Source organism: Caretta caretta, chromosome 11, assembly GCF_965140235.1.
Source record: "Caretta caretta isolate rCarCar2 chromosome 11, rCarCar1.hap1, whole genome shotgun sequence".
Classification (NCBI taxonomy): Eukaryota; Metazoa; Chordata; order Testudines; family Cheloniidae; genus Caretta; species Caretta caretta.
The window spans coordinates 51365523-51384906 of record NC_134216.1 but is presented as its reverse complement, the minus strand read 5'-3'; the positions used below and the strand labels follow the sequence as shown (position 1 = coordinate 51384906).

The following is a 19384-nucleotide window of genomic DNA, read 5'->3' as shown; positions in this document are numbered from 1 at the left end:
GAATCTCAAATGTTTAGGTTTATAAAAACCAAAACAAAAAGCACTTCTCTGAATTTTAAATTGAGAACAATGCAAAACTCCCTTTGACTCTATAGTGCCAGGATTTCATCCCTAGTGGGAACAAATGAAATCATAGAACTCTGCCTTTGGAGGTAGACTCTTTAATAAATAACACATCAGTAGCGTGTGTGTGTGTGTGTTTGTGTGGGGAGTCTAGGACTTGCTGTGCTGCAGGAGTGGGTGTAGCCATTCGATTCAATAGGCGTGTGAATGAAGGACCAGGGAGCGTCAGTGAGTGCCCAGGCTTGTGGTGTTGCTGCCATCCCACTTGGGATGGAGACGGGATGGCGGGGGGTAGGGGCGGAGGAGAGGGGAGGATCAGAGAGGGCCCAGCCCTGTGGAGTTGCTGCCCAATCTGTGGGGAATAAAAGCAGGGCAGTGCTGCTGGGGGGCTGTTCCCCATCCCACGTCTTGCTGAACTTCAGCCCTGTGGGTCACTTTGGGCCTGATGCAATTATGCTAGTGGCAGCAACAACTGGATCTGGGCCTGTCTGGGGCAGGCTAGTCACTTCCCACACCATCAATGGCAGGAACAAAACCTGAATAGCACTGCAACCTCGTGTGCCAGATCATACCACCACTTGGGTTTGTTCTGACCTGGCCTGATTTCTGTGGATGCAATTACAGCCATGGACCCCAACTAAAGTTGCCTATGCTGTGCTCTGAAGTATAATACATTGCCAATTCTTTATTAAAATATATGAAAAGGACTTTCTAAAGCAACAACAACAAAAAAAAAGAAAAAGAAACTATCAATGAATCTTCTACAATTTGTACATAAAAGCTCCATTCTGCAAGGTGCTAGGCCTTTCAGCTTGCACTGAATTTGCTTTTGCTTGGCCTTTTTATATAAAAAGACCTATAGTAATGTATTGCACGTACACTGCCATTTAAAAAAAAAAAGTATTTCTGGTTATGTACTACCAATTTATTTTCTTCTCCATCATCTCAGAAAAAAACATTAACTTTTTGAAAAAAAATCGGGAAAAATTCTTAGTATACTCCTTTTTTTTATTCTGGAGAATTTATTTTAGTTTAGCTGATTTAAACTGAGTTATGTACTTGGATGTGATTCTATGGTATTATTTTCCATAATAAAGCTTTATTCTGTTTGACTTTTTAAGCAGTTCATCTTTATTTCTTTTCACGAAACTAATTACCTTATCCAATCATTCCCATGAGAAATAGTGTCACGGTATCGTTCTGTGACAGTGTTCAAATGCAGGAGGAGATAGGATACGCAATACTGTAGAATTCTCAATGGGGTACTATTTATGTGGCCAGTAAGCACTTTCTAAAAACTATTGAGCCCAGTCTCAGGAACTTCATAAATGCTTCGTAAGCTTGTTCCATTATTTTGCACAATATATTCAATTGGTTGGATACACTTTTTAGTATTATAGAGTTACCAAATTGGAGTGCTACAAAAAGTAATGATGGACTTATGTATGTATGTCCTTAATCTTAAAAGCTAAGAAAAATATTGGAAGCCAAGAAAATGTAATGAAAATGACACTTTAAAGTTGGGATTGAAAAGACAGATCCTTAACTGGTGTAAACTTGCACAGCTCATTGGCCTCAGTGGATCTATGCCGATTTACACCAGCTGAGGATCTGGATTTCAGTCTTTCTGTTGCAGCCAGGAAAATTATTGCCATTGGTGGGGAGCCAAATGTTTCAAATATTAGAGCTGGATATTGGGTTTTATATTCATATTGTAAATGAATAACAGCCTGTTTTTGTAATCCATGTAAAAAGCTCATCCTGAGTAAAATAATAATTCTTTACCATTAGAAATCATACTACTGCTACACTATAGCATCATACATTTATACTTAATGTAATTAATTTAATTCTGGGGCTATTATTTTGAAATATAGGCTTATAAATAGAGGAATCAATATAGTAGTTTCAAAATCAGGCACTCTCGCTGACTGATCCGTTACAAGTGGTATTCCATTTTTATAGATTTTTGCTCCCTAAATCTTACAATATTGTTTTCAAAATACAAGATAATAGCATGACTGGCACCTGAATTGATAGCAATGCTGACTGCTGAGAAACAACTGGTCTTTGCAAGACAAAAGCGAAATTTTGAAAGATTCTATTTAATGAGCTTGTGATTATTGCTGTGGTGCTTCTAGCAAAGCATGTGCAGAGGCTTGTTTATGATTAAGGCTATGTTTTAGTCACGGGTATTTTTAGTAAAAAAGTCATAGCCACGTCACGGGCCATAAACAAAAATTCACGGGCCAGTGACCTGTCCATGACTTTTACTAAAAATACCCGCTGTGACTAAAACTTGGGCAGGGGGCCATGGGTGCGCTGGGGAGGGAGGTCCAGGGGCATCACTGGTGCTGGGGAAGGTGGTCCGGGACCCTACTGATGCTGGGGGGTGGTGATCCATGGTGCAGTGCGCAGCCCGGGACCCCCGCTGGTGCTGGTGGGAGGAGTTGGGCCGTGACACAGCACGCGACCCGGAGTCTGTGCTGGAGGGGCGGGTGGTGGGGCTGTCAGTGGCTTCTGACCCGGTTCCACGTCCCTGCAGCACCTAGGTGGCAGAGGCAGGGGCCAGGGCAGGGGCACTGCAGCTCCTACCACAAGCACCTGCTGCCGCAGCTCCTATTGGCCGGGAGCTTCAGCCAGTGGGAGCTGCGGGGGCAAGGCTTGTGGGCACGGAGACCCACCCCCCCAACCCCTCCACCACCTAGGAGCTGCAGAGGGGGCATGCCAGTGGGAGCCGGGGAGCCTCCCACCCCAGGTAAGTGCCCCTCCCCGCTCCCTGCACCACCCAACCCCCTACCGCTAGCCCCTGCCCACACACTCAAACTGCTGCTGCTGGCCCAGGGGCTGAGCCAGCACCAGCGGATACAGAAGTCACAGAGGTCACGGATTCCATGACCTTCGTGACAGACTCGCAGCCTCATTTATGATATATCAGCCAAACATTTTATACCAATGTGCTGCATTGATGGAAACCAGTTGCATGCTCTCAGCACTGGAGAAGTTACAAAGATATCCTGGTGAGTATGCTGCACAATCTGCCAATGCTCAAGGTAAGTAACAGAGAGACCCAATACAACTTAGATGTTGTGAACACATACTAAATGGTAGATATACTAGAGAATGCATTCAGCCAAATAGATATCTGCTTGGAATGACTGACCTTTACAATAAACCTGAAGATAGTCTTCCACTGAATATTATTTCCATTAACAATTGTTGATGCTGGACTGTTGTTTTTATGGGTATTACTGTGCCATCCACTGTTTCTTTGTTTCCTTCTGCATTTTCAAATACTTTCCAGAATACCTGTATCAACTCCTATCTATGAGATTCCTCTGCCTCTATACAGATTCAAGAAAGAAATCAGAGCTAGAGAAGAAAAATGAAGATGGAGGAGGTAACTTGGTCATGGACATTTATTTTATGAGATCAAAGTCCAGTTACGGTTTTGCTCTTGACACATGGATGAAACAATGATTCCACCAAATATCTATGACAGGAAGATTCAGACTCCTAGACTTTAAAGTCAGAGTGGACCATTGTGATCATCTAGTCTGACCTCCTGCAAATTGTAGGCTACAGAACCTCACCCACCCACTTCTGTAATGGACCCCTAACCTGTGGCTGAGTTACTGAAGTCCTCAGATCATGGTTTAAAGATTCAAGTTACAGAGAATTCACCATTTACACTGGTTTAAACCTGCAAGTGACCCGTGCCCCATGCTGCAGAGGAAGGTGAAGAAACCCCAGAGTCTCTGCCAATCTGACCCAGGGAAAAATTCCTTCCCAAACTCAAATATGGCAATCAGTTAGACCCTGAGCAGGTAGGCAAGACCCATCAAGCAGATACTTGGGAAAGAATTATCTGTAGTAACTCAGAGCCCTTCCTATCTAGTGTCCCATCTCTAGCCATTGGGATTTTTGCTACTGGCAGTAGCTGATGGGCCACATGCCATTGTAGGCAGTCCAATCATACGATCCTCTCCATAAACATATCAAGCTCAGTCTTGAAGTCAGTTAGGTTTTATGTCCCCACTGCTCCCCTTGGAAGGCTGTTCCAGAACTTCACTCCTCTGATGGTTAGAAACCTTCGCCTAATTCGAGCCTAAACTTATTGATGGCCAGTTTATATCCATTTGTTCTTGTGTCCACATTGGTGCTTAACTTAAATAACTCCTCCTCCTTTACCCCTCTGATGTATTTATAGAGAGCACTTATATCTCCCCTCAGTTTTCTTTTGTTTAGACCAGCGGTTCTCAAACTGTGAGTTGGGACCCCAATGTGGGTCGTGACCCCATTTTAATGGGGTCGCCAGGGCCAGCATTAGACTTGCTGGGACCCAGGCTGAAGCTGAAGCCTGAGGTCCACCTCGGGCAGTGGGGCTCGGGCTGTGGCCCCTTCTCTTCCCACCCAAGGCAGTGGGGCCTGGTCTCTGCTCCCCTTCTGGGGGTCATGCAGTAACTTTGCTGTCAGAAGGGGGTCACAGTGCGATGAAGTTTGAGAACCCCTGGTTTAGACTGAACTAGCCAGACTCTTTGAGTTTCCTCTCAAAAGATAGGTTTTCCATTCCTTGGATCATCCTAGTAGCCCTTCTCTGCACCAGTGCCGTGTGTAATGGTACTAACACTTCCTGTCTCTACTGGAAATACCTTGCCTGATGCATCATAGGGCTGCATTTGCCTTTTTCATGGCCATATTACATTGATGGTTCATAGTCATCCTGTGATCAACCAGTACACCCAGGTCTTTGTCCTCTTCTGTTGCTTCCAACTGATAAGTCCCCAGCTTATAGCACAAAATCTTGTTATCAGTCTGATGTGACAACCTTCAAAATTTGAAATCTTTGTAACAGTCTCTCATCACCTGCCTCTACAGGACAAATCAGAGGCCCAGCACACAATCAGAACAACAGGTGCTGGTCAGATGTATAGGGGATGAGGAAGGAATCCTCATCGCTAAGACCACGGGCTGGCTGAGGAACCTCTCTGATGAGCTGAAGTAGCTTGATGCATTGGCAGCACTCCTTGTGAGGAGAGGAAGAGAATCCATGCAGCAGTGAATCCACCAAGCAGAACTGGGTGACATTTTTTGCCTGAAAGTTTTTCCAGCAAACAAATAAAACTAAAAAGCAGATTTGGGAATATTGAAACATTTCACAAATTCGGGTTGATTTCGCTGAACTGTTTCAGTAAAAGAAAATCAAAAAAATTGAAGCATTTTGACATTTTCAAAATTAAACGTTTCAATTTTTCTATTCAAAATGACTTTTTATTTCAAAATTTCCTTTCATTTTATTTTTAAAAATTTAAACAAAGAGGAAACTAATTGACATTTTCTTACCTTTGCATTGTAGGGAATATAATGCTTGGATAAAGCCTCAGGAGTGTGCATCCATGTTTTGTCTGCAAAAAAGCAAAACAAAAAAAATTGCACTAGATTAAATGCCTTATTGATTCTTATTGTAACTTTAAATGCATCAGTCATCCTAATTTTATTCAGATAAGTATATTTCTATCGCAGGTAATAATAAAGGGCCACATTATCTCAGCACCTCACAGACTTTAATAAATTTATCCCTGTGAGGTACTACTTGGATTTTCAAAAGTGCCAAGGTGCCTGACTCTCTGATGCCAAAAGATACCTATTTACATCATTAGGCACCTAAATACCTTTAAAACTCTGGCGCTAACAAACTTGTCCATAATCCCACAGAAAGTCTGTGGCAGATCAGGCACTTGAATCCAGGTTTCCCCAGTCCCAGGCTAGTACTCTACACTGGAGCATCCTTCCTCTCCAAAGTACTACCACTTTGTAGAATTGCTGTACCTTATCTCTAACCAAACAGAAAATAATCAGCAGAGTTGTTTGGTATTGGAGTTACAGCAGATACACAGTCATGTGAAAGAGCTTCCTTTTACAAGCATGAATGCAGATCCCCGCATGTCAATTTAAAATCACATACCTTGGCTGTACAAGGCTTCAGCTGCTTCTAACTAATTATAATATGTCAAAATATTATGGGAATAGTATTAGAATAGTGATGACAAACTATGCTTAACACTGACCGCTAGGTAAAATTCTTGCTGGAAAATGAACGTCAAATTCGTCCCGTAACTCCATTATTTCAGGAGACAAGATAAGACCAGATAAGCGACATCAATCTAGATAAGAAACAAATTTGACTATCCAGAAAGGCTTTGTGACTTTTTAATGGTATATAATAACTTAACTTTTCATCCTGGGCATTTATGAGATTTTCCATTTTAATTACCTTTCACTGAACTTAAAATCAGATCTGGAGCCCTGATCTCTGGATTTCCTCCTCCTCCCTATAAAAGTGGTATTTCAATCCAAGGTGGTTTGCCCTTGTCTTTCTGATATTTTCTTCACCATGCAGATGTTCCAAACATTGACTGCATATTACCTTTATTCTGATGTATTATGTTGTATATCTAGAAGACTGTTTTTCTTAGATTTCTCTATTGTATTCATTTCTTCAAAAATCAATAAAAAACAATAAATCAAAAACAAAACTGTTATCTCCAATATTTCTACAGGGAAGGTTCCTGTAAAAAAATGATGTCTTAAACCATGTTAACAATTAGCTACAGAGTTTAAAACTTTAATCTTTCACTGGATGGCCTAAATAAAATTGCATATTTTCCTTTAATGATCCATCTAAGAAATGTACACTATTGTCTTACTTTTCCTGCTGTGAATTTTATTATGCTTTGACAGCATGTGTTAACTGCTCAGTGAAACACATTTGCCTTTCCTTTTCTTTGTAATGACTATTTTAAAATGCCTATTTTATGTAAAACTAATCTGCTAAAGTTTCAGAAGAATAATTCTGAACACCAGAATTTTAGAAATCCACTTAAAACACGATGTAGAGGAGAAATTAAATGTTTGGCTTGGGGCCATTTTTTTCAAATAACTACATGGCATTCCTGATTTTTAAAAATTTGTGATGAATTACTTTACTCTCAGTGAGTAGCGCTTACTTATACATATGACTATTCTCATTTCAGTTAGCATGAGTTATGGAAGCAGAATCTGGAACCTCATTGAATGAACCACCACAAGAGTAGCATAAGGCAAAATTCTGCCCTTGAATAAGCACATGCAATTCCCTTTGCCTTCAGTGAGTTTTCACAGATATAACTAAATAATTAACTTTTTCTGTTGATAACACACAAGGATGAATAAAATCCAGCTCATTCTCTCTGAGTTGTGCTTGCTCTTGCAGTCTTAACAGGAGTAAAAGCAGTAAAACTTATTTTTTTAACTAAACAAAGAGCTATACCTCTGAATGTGCATAAGGAGCAGATCTGATTTGTAAGATATATATCTTTACACAAAAAGAAAAGGAGTACTAGTGGCACCTTAGAGACTAACCAATTTATTTGAGCATAAGCATAATGCATAGCTCACGAAAGCTTATGCTTCGTGGCTCACGAAAGCTTATGCCCAAATAAATTGGTTAGTCTCTAAGGTGCCACTAGTACTCCTTTTCTTTTTGCGAATACAGACTAACACGGCTGCTACTCTGAAACCTATTTTTACACAGTCACTTTCATAACAAAATCACCACTCAATGGAAGGTGTGTGTATAAAAAAAAACTGAATCTGTCCTGTAGCATACAAAGCAGTATTCTTTGAAAGTGAAGCTCTTGCATGAAAGAACAAGATTTAGCTACTTGTTCCTTAAAGTGGTATAATTTAATATTTGATATTTTACAGTATCTATAAATGCGCTTTTGGCTATGGTTGAGGAGCACACAGCATAACAGGGGGGTAAGGCGGGGAGAGAGGAAGTGTATGCAACAGTGACCTTTCTGCTCCCCTGATCCTGGGTTTGCTGTGTGCTGAGCTAATCTCTCAGCATAATTTCTGAGCTGAAGACTTCTCTACATTAAATCAGCTGTCAATGGCCCTGATGTGATGTGTTGTTCTGGGATCACCAGGATGTAATGAAATTTTTTTAAATTAATAATCAATACAGTTGGAAGACAAAAAATAAAGGATAAAGCGTCATAGCCAAGATTAATTTGGTTTTATATATTATATTTTTTTTAAAGAATCATAGTTTTAAAAATCAGTACACTATTTATAGGGAGATGAGGGAAAAGTGGGTTTGCCAGGGAGCAGGAAGGTCCAAATTAAGAGAGAGAGGTCAGATGAGTGTGTCTATATTGAAATCACTTGGTGTAATTACAGCCCAGCCTGATACAGCTTTAATCTAGCTAGCTCAGGTACCGGAGCAGTGACGCTGTGGCAGTTCATGCTCCAACGCAGGCTAGACAAACCCACCATGAGTAATTACTCATGGAGCTAGCCCACACCAAAGCTCACAATGCCAGAGCTTCACTGCTCTGGACTTGTAGCTAAATAGATTAAAACTAGCTCAGATATGTCATAACGAGCTGTAATCACACTCCACGATTACAGTACAGACAAGACATACTGAGAACTGGACTTCTCCCTGTTCTTTAAATGAGTGCAGTTCCAAAGCAGTGCACAATTACACAGGACAACCTACCTTGAAATGTGAATTTAAAATATTAATGAAAATGTTTTAATGGTTCTGCATTTCTTATGACTGTAAAATTTCCACTGACTTCAGTGGGATACCATCAGATGTCTATGTATATAAGAAGAACAGGAGGACTTGTGGCACCTTAGAAACTAACCAATTTATCTGAGCATAAGCTTTCGTGAGCTACAGCTCACTTCGTCGGATGCATACACTTTAACTCACCCATGCGGACACTGCAGGACACTAGAAGGTTCCTAGTTCGCATTTCCGTAGTTCTCTTCAAACAGGACTATATTTACATGAGGTAGGAACCTTTTAGTTTGTGCTCGCAGTGTCCACACAGGGGAGTGACAGCACAGCACTTTGGTGTAATACTCCTATGCACAACCCCATAGTCCAAACTGGGAGGCAGTGTAGACATGCCCTTAGTTAGCAAGTAGCAGCTCGTGGACACACAAGAGGGACATTGGAGCATTAGCTGTAAACCTTACACTAGCATTGGAATCCCATTAGCATGGGGCTGCTTGTGGCTGCAGGTTGACAGCACTGTTTGCATCATAAAGCAAGGCCATGCTTAGGCAAAATTCACATAAATGGTGAAGATATACTGAAAAGTCACAAGAAATATCTCCTAACCCAGGGGTGGGCAAACTTTTTGGCCCGAGGGCCACATCTGGGTATGGAAATTGTATGGAGGGCCATGAATGGTCATGAAATTGCGGGTTGGGGTACAGGAGGGGGTGAGAGCTCCAGCTGGGGGTGCAGGATCTGGGGTGGGGCTGAGCGGTTGGGGGTACCCTGTCTGCAGGTACTGCCCCTGCAGCTCCCATTGGCCACGGTTCCCAGCCAATGGGAGCTGCAGGGGCGGCGTGCGGAGCCCCTTGGCTGCCCCTACGTGTAGGAGTCCGAGGGGGAACATGCTACTGCTTGTGGGAGCTGCGCAGAGTGGGGCAAACCCTGGACCCCACTCCCCGGCGGGAGCTCAAGGCCCAATTAAAACGTCTGGAGGGCCAGATGTGGTCCCCGGGCCATAGTTTGCCTACCCCTGTCCTAACCCTTATTTTTCCCTTGCATGCTAAGTTCTGATTTGCTTTCTGGCACTGTCTTGCAGCATCTTTTTAAAATTTTGCTGTGATTTCATCTCACTTCAAGGCAACAGGAAAACAAGGCCATTTTAGATATATAAAATCCAGAAAATGGCAGAGACATTGCATCAAAAAGCCACACTGAACATTATGAGAAAACAAAACAGGAATACTCAATTTAATATATGAATTCTTTCAAGAGTAAAATGCAGTTTGTTCTGCTCCCTCATTCCTTCCTTTTAAAATTAATTTTAACAGGGCTTCTTAATTTAGTACTTCATTATTCATTCTCAAATATAAAACAAAACAGAACTTTATAATGCAATCAACAAAAACAAACAGCTGATGATATATTAATTATTATTATTATTATTGTATCACTTATATAGCACCAACTGTGTGCTAATGCTTTACAGACATATAAAACAGTAAGGCCCCAGCACAGAAGAACTTGAAACCTAAATCAAGCTAGCAAACATACACATATAATATACTGAAAGAAATTTTTAAAAAATGTTGTAGTGTACTAGGCTTGAGTTTACTGAATGGCTAAAGGCAATTTGAACTAATAAATTCATAGCTTTCAGTACCCCTGGTAGTATGAATGACTTCAGAGCAACATGCGGGCACAACACTGGGCATAACAGCCTTCTGTTTAAATGAAAAAGGAATTTGTTTACACACATTAGAGAGGAACTTGCATAATGAGGTAAGATAGAAGCCCATATATTTCTGACCACGATGAACTTCAGCCAAAGCCCATTAAAACATAAAAGTAAAATTCTACATTGAATATTTTGGGAGTGCGCAAAGGCTAGGAAAAGGGAAATACTGGCTGTGTAGTGGATCCCACATATATTCTTCTGCTATAAGGCAGCAAAGAGGGAAAGGACAACTGAGTGGTATGTACTTGGGATTGGCAATACCCCAAGCCAACAGATTAAGTCTTCTTGAAAATGCTGCATAAAAACTTGCAATAGCAAGGCCCTTCTCCTAGAGTTTTATTGATAGCTAGACTGAATTAATGTCCTGCCATTACACAGATGCTCTGCGGCTGGGCAGGATTGGCTCCTTATGCCCTCTTCTCCTATACTGCACCAGCATTGTAAACAAGTTAAAGAAGTATGGGCTGGATGAATGAACTATAAGGTGGATAGAAAGCTGGCTAGATTGTTGGGCTCAACAAGTAGAGATCAATGGCTCCATGTCTAGTTGGTAGCCAGTATCAAGCAGAGTGCCCCATGGGTCGGTCCTGAGGCTGGTTTTGTTCAATATCTTAATTAATGATCTGGAGGATGGTGTGGACTGCACCCTCAGCAAGTTTGCAGATGACACTAAACTGGGAGGAGTGGTAGATACACTGGAGGGTAGGGATAGGATACAGAAGGACCTAGACAAATTAGAGGATTGGGCCAAAAGAAAACTGATGAGGTTCAACAAGGACAAGTGCAGAGTCCTGCACTTAGGATGGAAGAATCCTATGCACTGCTACAGACTAAGGACCGAGCGGCTAGGCAGCAGTTCTGAAGAAAAGGACCTAGGGGTTACAGTGGACGAGAAGCTGGATATGAGTCAATTGTTGCCAAGTAGGGTAACGGCATTTTCGGCTGTATAAGTAGGAGTATTGCTAGCAGATTTAGGGACGAGATCATTCCCCTCTATTCGGCACTGGTGAGGCCTCATCTGGAGTACTGTATCCAGTTTTCGGCCCCACACTACAAGAAAGATGTGGAAAAATTGGAAAGAGTGAGTCCAGTGGAGGGCAACAAAAATGATTAGGGGGCTGAAGCACATGACTTATGAGGAGAGGCTGAGGGAACTAGGATTATTTAGTTGGCAGAAGAGAAGAATGAGGGAGGATTTGATAACTGCTATCATCTACCTGAAAGGGGGTTCCAAATAGGATGGATCTAGACTGTTCTCTGTGGTACCAGATGACAGAACAAGGAGCAATGGTCTCAAGTTGGAGTGGGGGAGGCTTAGGTTGGATATTAGGAAACACTCTTTTACTAGGAAGGTAGTGAAACACTGGAATGGATTACCTAGGGAAGTGGTGGAATCGCCTTCCTTAGAGGTTTTTAAGATCAGGCTTGACAAAGCCCTGGCTTGGATGATTTAGTTGGGGATTGGTCCTGCTTTGAGCAGGGGGTTGGACTAGATGACTTCCTGAGTTCCCTTCCAACCTTGATATTCAATGATTCTATGAAAGGACTGACCCAATGTGAGTTGCATGGATAACATTCTGAAAATGTAAGGGATAGTAGGATTGTTCAAATGTGTTTTAGCTCAGTTCACGACGACACGTATCCCCCTCTAGAATGAACAATGATTCTGTCATGATCTGCATTGCCTAATGCGTGGTCAAAGTATCACGGTATATGGAAACAGGAAGAACCAATTAGAGGTGTTTTAGGGGCATACTGATTGTGGGAAACTTTACCATCAAAACCACTTATGCAGTAACTATGGGACAAATCCAGCAATCCTTACCACGGCAAAACACTCTTTGAAGTCAACAGGATTTGGGCCAATAAAATTTATTAAAACACAGTGTCTTTACTTGCACAGGAAGTTAGAAGATGGCCTTGACAACCTTTCATGTGAAATCTGCATGAGGGGGCACTGTTAAAGGTGTCAGTGGTTACTACTTCCAGTGCGGTGACCCCCACTCCAAACTGAATAGTACTACCATCTGTACCAGCTACACCAAGGGAGGAGAGGGATAGTTAGACTAATTTTTTCAATTAAAGACCAAAACAGTTTTGCATTATTACTTCGGTTGGGGATCAACACTTCCCTAGCACTAATGCCAGTATCTTAGTTCCCTAGCTGTTTATGCTACAGTTCACTCTGCTTAACTCTGCTCTCCCAGCACATCTCATAACGTTAGTCTTCTGAACAAAAGCAATCTCCACTGTGTCAATACCTCTGTATGAATGACAAGGAACAGGTATCAGGGTAGTCACTTCCACACTGTATACATTCTTTTTTGAATTTGGTTATCTATCTTCATATCAGTAAAGACAAACTTCACAATAGGACACACAAAAATGAACACCCTATTGGTTCATCTAATGATGTATCTTGCCTCCATTAGTAACTTATTGCAGAGAAAGGTGAGCTCCTGCAAATTGCACATCAGTTAATTACTCAATGCTGTATATTACATACATTTTTCTTCACCCCTACAGGCCAGGAGTTTATATCCTGGAGCATGAGATTTGATTACCATTGTCAGAACTTTCACTTACATACAGTAATTACAGTGTTATTAGTGGTCATACATGTATCCATTTTGCTATCACCCAACCACAGTGTGTGTCTCAATGACAGTAGGAGCAGAGAATTACAGATGCTGACTACGACCTAAGTATTTAATAAAAGCAATTTTTTAAAGTTACTAGGTTACTCTGATTAAGCACACAATCAAAATTATGAACCAAATTCTGCTCTTAGGCATGCATACACAAGTCCCAGTGAAATATACGTGATACAAAAACTAAGTGTTGTGTTGCTGGAGTTTTTTTCCTTCGCCCTCAGTATCTCTCCTCCCCCAGTGATTCTTGGAGACAAGCATTCATTCTTTGTCAAGACACTGAAGTCTTATCTTCCTAGAACAGAATGAAGTTTGCAGAATGTAGAGCCTTTCAGTGTCCTTCCATCATGAGATTCAGGGCCTTATGAATGGCTTTCAATGGCTGCTTATTAAAATAACAAAATGTTATTAAGACAATGTTGAGTTTGCATAGTTACAAAATTACGAAAAGTCAGGAAATGTAAATGCTAGATTCGAACAGTGACATTATCACAACCTTATCTCATATACGGTGTGTTTTATGCCATACATTTTAGGACATAGATAATAATAAAGTGATCTACATATTTAAGCAGAAAAAAAGAACAGCAATAATAGATATGTAACACTGATCATGAATCCTCAGCTTTTGCATTTCTTCACTTTTTGTGACACTAACTGTGCAGGTTTAATGATGTATTAACTTTTTTTTAACAAAAGGATTAGAATTGTTAAGCTAGTCAGTTTGTGCATCTTACTAGTTCTGCTGCTCCATAATGACTATGTTGTGGCTTAGCCAGAAGCCCTGAAAGGGGCAGCGTACGGCTATATTGCTCCAGGAGCAAGCCAGAGATGGTAGTGCGACTCTGAGAGTGGTCCCTCGTTCCTCACAGGCTCCAGAGGGGGAAGTAATTTTTGCCAGCCCAACTCATGGTGCAAAGTACTACTGTTTCCATTACAATTTAACTGCACTGGTTGGCACATTAGGTGAACAAAGTCAGAGAGGAAGCAGATGGAATCCAAGCTCTATCCATTCTTCATCCTTGACTACCCACTCCCCACCAACCTTTGCAAGAGGGCGAGTTAGAGGTTCTGTAGTGGCTGTTCTCACCACAGGACTGCAACTTGTGGTATAGTCAGCCTGCAAAGAGAAGTAAGAGAGTGTTTTACACCCCCTTGCTCCCCTGTGTAGGTGTGGAACACAGACCAACAATTCATTTTGTGGAAAATTTTGAAATTCAATGTTTTATTCCAATTTGCGATACATCTCCCCCCCCCCCCCCCCAAAAAAAATCAAAAAGTTTTGACCAGCTCTAAGTATATTTTACCACCCTTTCCTAAATCACAAATTATTAGAGGGAATTTGTGAGAGTGTTCCAAGGGGGAAAAAATCACTTCTGGAGAGAGATCAAACATGGAACATTTCAGCCTGCTACAGGGTCACTGGCCCAGTCAAAGGGGAGATGGGGCCAGCCTGAGCTGTCCCATAATTAATTAGCCTGAGGCGTAGGACCACGGTTAGGCTGCAGAGACGCTCAGGATGAGTGGAAGAAGCTTTTTCTTTGTTGGGACTTTTGGTTGGACTCTTGTTACTCCCAGAAGGCATCATATTTTTTTGTGACTTGGCTGGAGGGTCAAGCCATATCTTCAGCAGTCTCCCGTTACGGAGCCCTGAAGAAGACGGAACTGAGGCAAAGGGCTCCAGAGCCAGCCAGGCCACGATGGAGCTGTTGGGATGCTGCCGCTCTATTACAAAGCCAAAAGTTCACATAGGACAAAAAGGGGTTACAGTATTAGAACATGTGTAACCTTAACTAAAGTGGTGGCTCCATTCAGTTGACTGTTGTGACCTCCACAATGGGTGACAGGAATCTTGCTGCCTGCATTATGTACAGGATATTCAGGCTGGGAAAGGTACAGACTTTTGTCAGTGTAAAAATTACAAACACAGCTGCTTACCTACATTCTTATGCTTAAACTGACCCTGAAGTTTCAAAAGAGAAATCTTTAGGTAAAAAGTTGACCTCAGTTAATTTTTCTCCCTTTTGGTACTCTAGCATGTTGCTAATTTTTTCTGATTTGCTGGATATTACTACAATGAAGTGACATTTTTGCACGAGTGAAATTTGAAGGGAAAAGTGTCCACCAAACTTTATTCTGGTATAAAGAATAACAACATTTATCTGATGTTATTAAATCACCTTTAGTCTTATAGAACTGTTGGAAATATTCCAAAGTTAATGAACTCAAAGTCATCCAGTGATCACCACAATGATACAAAATTTGAGAATGGAGGATCCAAAAGGGGGGAAAATGGTCGAGATGACTATTAAAAAAGACCTAAATAAAAAACAAGACTATATGTCTGAGACAGTGTATGTATTTACAGATAGACATATAACATTTTTCCTGGCAGAGCATTTGTGTTTGACAGAAATATGGTGTAAGTTTAATCATATTGGATATTCTTGCTAATTTTCTAGCAGTTTCATAAGAGAATGAGCAAAATATGAAATAATCCTTATCACTCTTATCAGGGTATGACATTGTGAATACATCTCCAAAATTTAATTCAGCAGACAAGAAATGATTTTTCATGATAGCTGGCAATTCAGAAGATTAAGAAATATGCATTAGTATGAAAGTTAACCAACAATTATCAAAACTTGTCATTCCACCAAAAAAGTCACTGTAGACTTTTAACTGACTGATATTCAAATACATAACTGCCTATATGAAAGTTTTACACACATACAAAACCTCTATGTGCTAACACAAATGTTTAAGTGCCTGTCTACCTACATGAAGAATTCCCCATTTTGTCCATATAACTGCAGGATTTGGGCACATGTGCATCTGTTGAAGCCACTTTTCTGTGGCCAGTTTTGAAAATTTGGCCCACAACGTCCAACTTACTATACAAATGGGTAATAACAAACACCAATTCTAAATGGACAATTCATTGGTTATAGAGCTCAAATTCTTCAGCTTGAAAGCCTTTATGTAAAATATCTGACCTTATGTACATTAAGCTGTTTAAATTGTCCTAAGGCCCTGAATCGCGCAATGGAAAGAGATAAAGAGGCTCAACATTCTTCAAAAAAACTATTATGTTCTAGAAAGCTACAGCTTCAGTGCCTGGAGAGCAAATAATGAACCTATGTCTCGAGGGAGCTTCCTAAGCTTAGCAGAGGGGAAAATTGGTTATTTTATTCAGGTGAAAATCAGAGCTCTTTTTTTTTGAGCTGCCTAAAATACTATGATAAGTAGGAACCTATAATATGATTATAATAAGAATGCTCTACAGATATTTTGGACAAATTAGCAAACAGGAAAATACCAAATTCGAAATACTAAAGGGCCAAACTACCCTCTCACACACAGAAAGGAGAGGAGAATATATTGCAAAATACTGTATGAGTTAGAACTTTCTCAGGTGCTGCCTAATGCTTCCTGCATGGTGAAAAATATGGGACCAAAGAGGAGCAGTACAACCGCATGAAGTTCGGAAATGAAATCCGACCAGAACCCTACAAACTCAAGAACATCCCTACCGAGAAACTTTCTCTGAATTTCTCGCTCATGGTTACTCTCAGAAACCATATTGATATATTGGCTCTCCCCTATATAGAATCATAGGGTTGGAAGAGACCTCAGGAGGTCATCTAGTCCAATCCCCTGCTCAAAGCAGGACCAACACTAATTAAATCATCCCAGTCAGGGCTTTGTCAAGTCGGGCCTTAAAAACCTCTAAGGATGGAGATTCCACAACCTCCCTTAGTAACACATTCCAGTGTTTCACCACCTTCTTAGTAAAATAGTGTTTCCTAATATCCATCCTAGACCTCTCCCACTGCAACTTGAGACCATTGCTCCTTGTTCTGTCATCTGCCATCACTGAAAACAGCCTAGCTTCATCCTCTTTGGAACCCCCCTTCAGGTAGCTGAAGGCTGCTATCAAATCCTCCCTCCCTCTCCTCTTCTGCAGACTAAACAAACCCAGTTCCCTCAGCCTCCCCACAAAAGTCATGAGCTCCAGCCCCCGAATCATTTTCGTTGCCCTCTGTTGGACTCTCTCCAATTTGTCCACATCCCTTCTGTAGTGGGAGGACCAAAACTGGACGCAATACTCCAGGTGTGGCCTCACTAGTGCCGAATAGAGGGGAATAATCACTTCCCGCGATCTGCTGGCAATGCTACTACTAATACAGCCCAGTATGCCGTTAGCCTTCTTGGCAACAAGGACACGCTGCTGACTCATATCCAGCTTCTTGTCCACTGTAACCCCCAGGTCCTTGTCTGCAGAACTGCTGCTTAGCCAGTCGGTCCCCAGCCTGTAGTGGTGCCTGGGATTCTTTCATCCTAAGTGCAGGACTCTACACTTGTCCTTGTTGAACCGCATCAGATTTCTTTTGGCCCAATCCTCCAATTTGTCTAGATCTCTCTGGACCCTATCCCTACCCTCCAGCATATCTACGTCTCCCCCCCGCTTAGTGTAATCTGCAAACTTTCTGAATTCTCTCTCATATTTTACATATTGGAAAGGAAACTGAGCAGCCAACTGAGAACAATATAATAGTTACAAAAGACCCTGAGAAAATAATATGTGTTAGGTTACTGACCTGAAAGGGCCTCTCATTGAAATTCTGGTTTCACCTATCACTATATTTCAAACACTAGAAGGGCTATAACTGAAACCATCTGATAATATTTCATGCAAAAATTCTAATATTGGAAGCAAGTTAAAATATTAGAAGAAGAAGTAAATGACCAATTTCTATATCAAAAGGCCAACAAAACTGGAGTAGCAAAGGGCTATTTGGCATGCAATTCTGTACCTTTTACATGCTCCCAGTTTCTGTCTTGTAAGTATTGTTGTCTAGTGAAAAAAAAGCCAGGCATTTACATTATGTGTTAGCTTTTTGCTTTATTTTTGTTTAGGCCTGGTTTTCTAATGAAATAAAACCTTTTAGCCAGGCGATCATTATTTTTATGAAAAAAACACAGATCTTATTGAGTGACTATCTAAGAAAAAAATACCACAGCAACAAGAACACAATAAGAACAAAGAAAATAACTTTTAAAATTTTGGAAAAACTCTAATGCATTCCACAAAGAGAGTTTTAAAGTTCACTGGCAGCTATATTGTCTCTGGTTTGTTTGTTTGTTTGTTTGTTTGCTTAATTTTCTTCAACTTTTCACAGGTTAGAATACAATAGAAAATATCCTTCTTTCTTTTTTATTGCTTATTTAAAAAATTGTGATAAATGAATTACATACATCTAAATAAGAAATATGAAACCAAAGGAAACTAGCAGTAGAAGAAATTGATTTTTACATGTTACCATTATTTATTTATATGCCATAGTTATTTCCTCCACTTTTATGGCTTCACTTGTTTCCTTCGTGTCCAAAGGAAGAATAGGAAACACTAAACTTATGTTGTCTGTGAAATGTAGCATGAGATTATAATAATTCTGAAGATCATTTTATAGACAGTCCATTCAAGTGAAATTGTATTCTGTAACTTTTCCTTGAGGCATTCTCGTGATATTTCAAAATTTGTCCATTACATTTTGTCTGTCTATTTCCATAAATGACTGTCATAAAGAACCATGATGATTTGGTTTAGCTGTCAGTACAGATACAATTTCTCAAACTTTGCCATTTGTAATTACTGCAATGTAATTTAGTGTTGTGGGGGTCTTCCATGTTTCATGAATCAATCACTGGGCAGCAATCATAGCTTTTAAAAATGATGTTTTTCCACATGATGTTAGAGAAATCAGATTTTCCCACAGAACAGTAGTCTGGACATAGACCTGTGTACCCATATCTAAACTAAGGCTGACAACTGCGCATTTATTTTTGGATGAAATCTGGGCACTAGAGTATAACAAACTATGGGCCAAATTCAGTGCAGATCCATACCCTGAACAAGTCAGTGAGATTTCACAGCTTGTAATTCAATGCTGAATTTGGCCCAGAGTGAAAAAATGTGGCCTTAAATTTCCTACATTTCCAGCATGATTACCCTGTGCTTAAAAATGTCTCTTTCCATCTGACAAAAATAATAAATTTTTCCTGTGTTTCTAATGCAGCATAAATCAACAAACTGTAGCTCCATTCTGTTAACTTTCCTATTTGTGCATCAGTATGATCACTCTCTACAGTAATATCTATAAATCTCAGGCTACAGAGCCAGCAAAAAAAGCAGACACCCTTTAAGATTTGGCCCCAAATACTGATAATTGTTCATTTAAAAGTTAATAATCTAATGCCTTCTGTTTGTCTGTTTGTTTATAATATGTTATATAGACATGCACACAGTGCGTGTATGTGTGTATATATGTTTAGACTCAGATCATCCCTTCAGTTATATACAGATGACTTGGATAC

General features: G+C 40.6%; 1 protein-coding gene across 16 annotated transcripts in view; it reads right to left on the bottom strand.

Annotated features, from left to right (window-relative positions):
• Positions 1-19384, bottom strand: part of GULP1 (GULP PTB domain containing engulfment adaptor 1) — a 287093-nt gene that overhangs the window by 106950 nt on the left and 160759 nt on the right. For 10 of the 16 annotated variants that reach the window (XM_048869678.2, XM_048869674.2, XM_048869670.2 and 7 more), the window contains one exon: positions 5407-5468. In XM_048869678.2, the coding sequence (XP_048725635.1) occupies positions 5407-5468 (62 nt within the window). Of the gene's footprint in view, positions 1-5406; positions 5469-6131; positions 6230-14051; positions 14127-14794; positions 14891-19384 lie in introns of those variants that run through there. The other 6 variants (XM_048869679.2, XM_048869672.2, XM_048869673.2 and 3 more) reach the window with 5 other exon arrangements.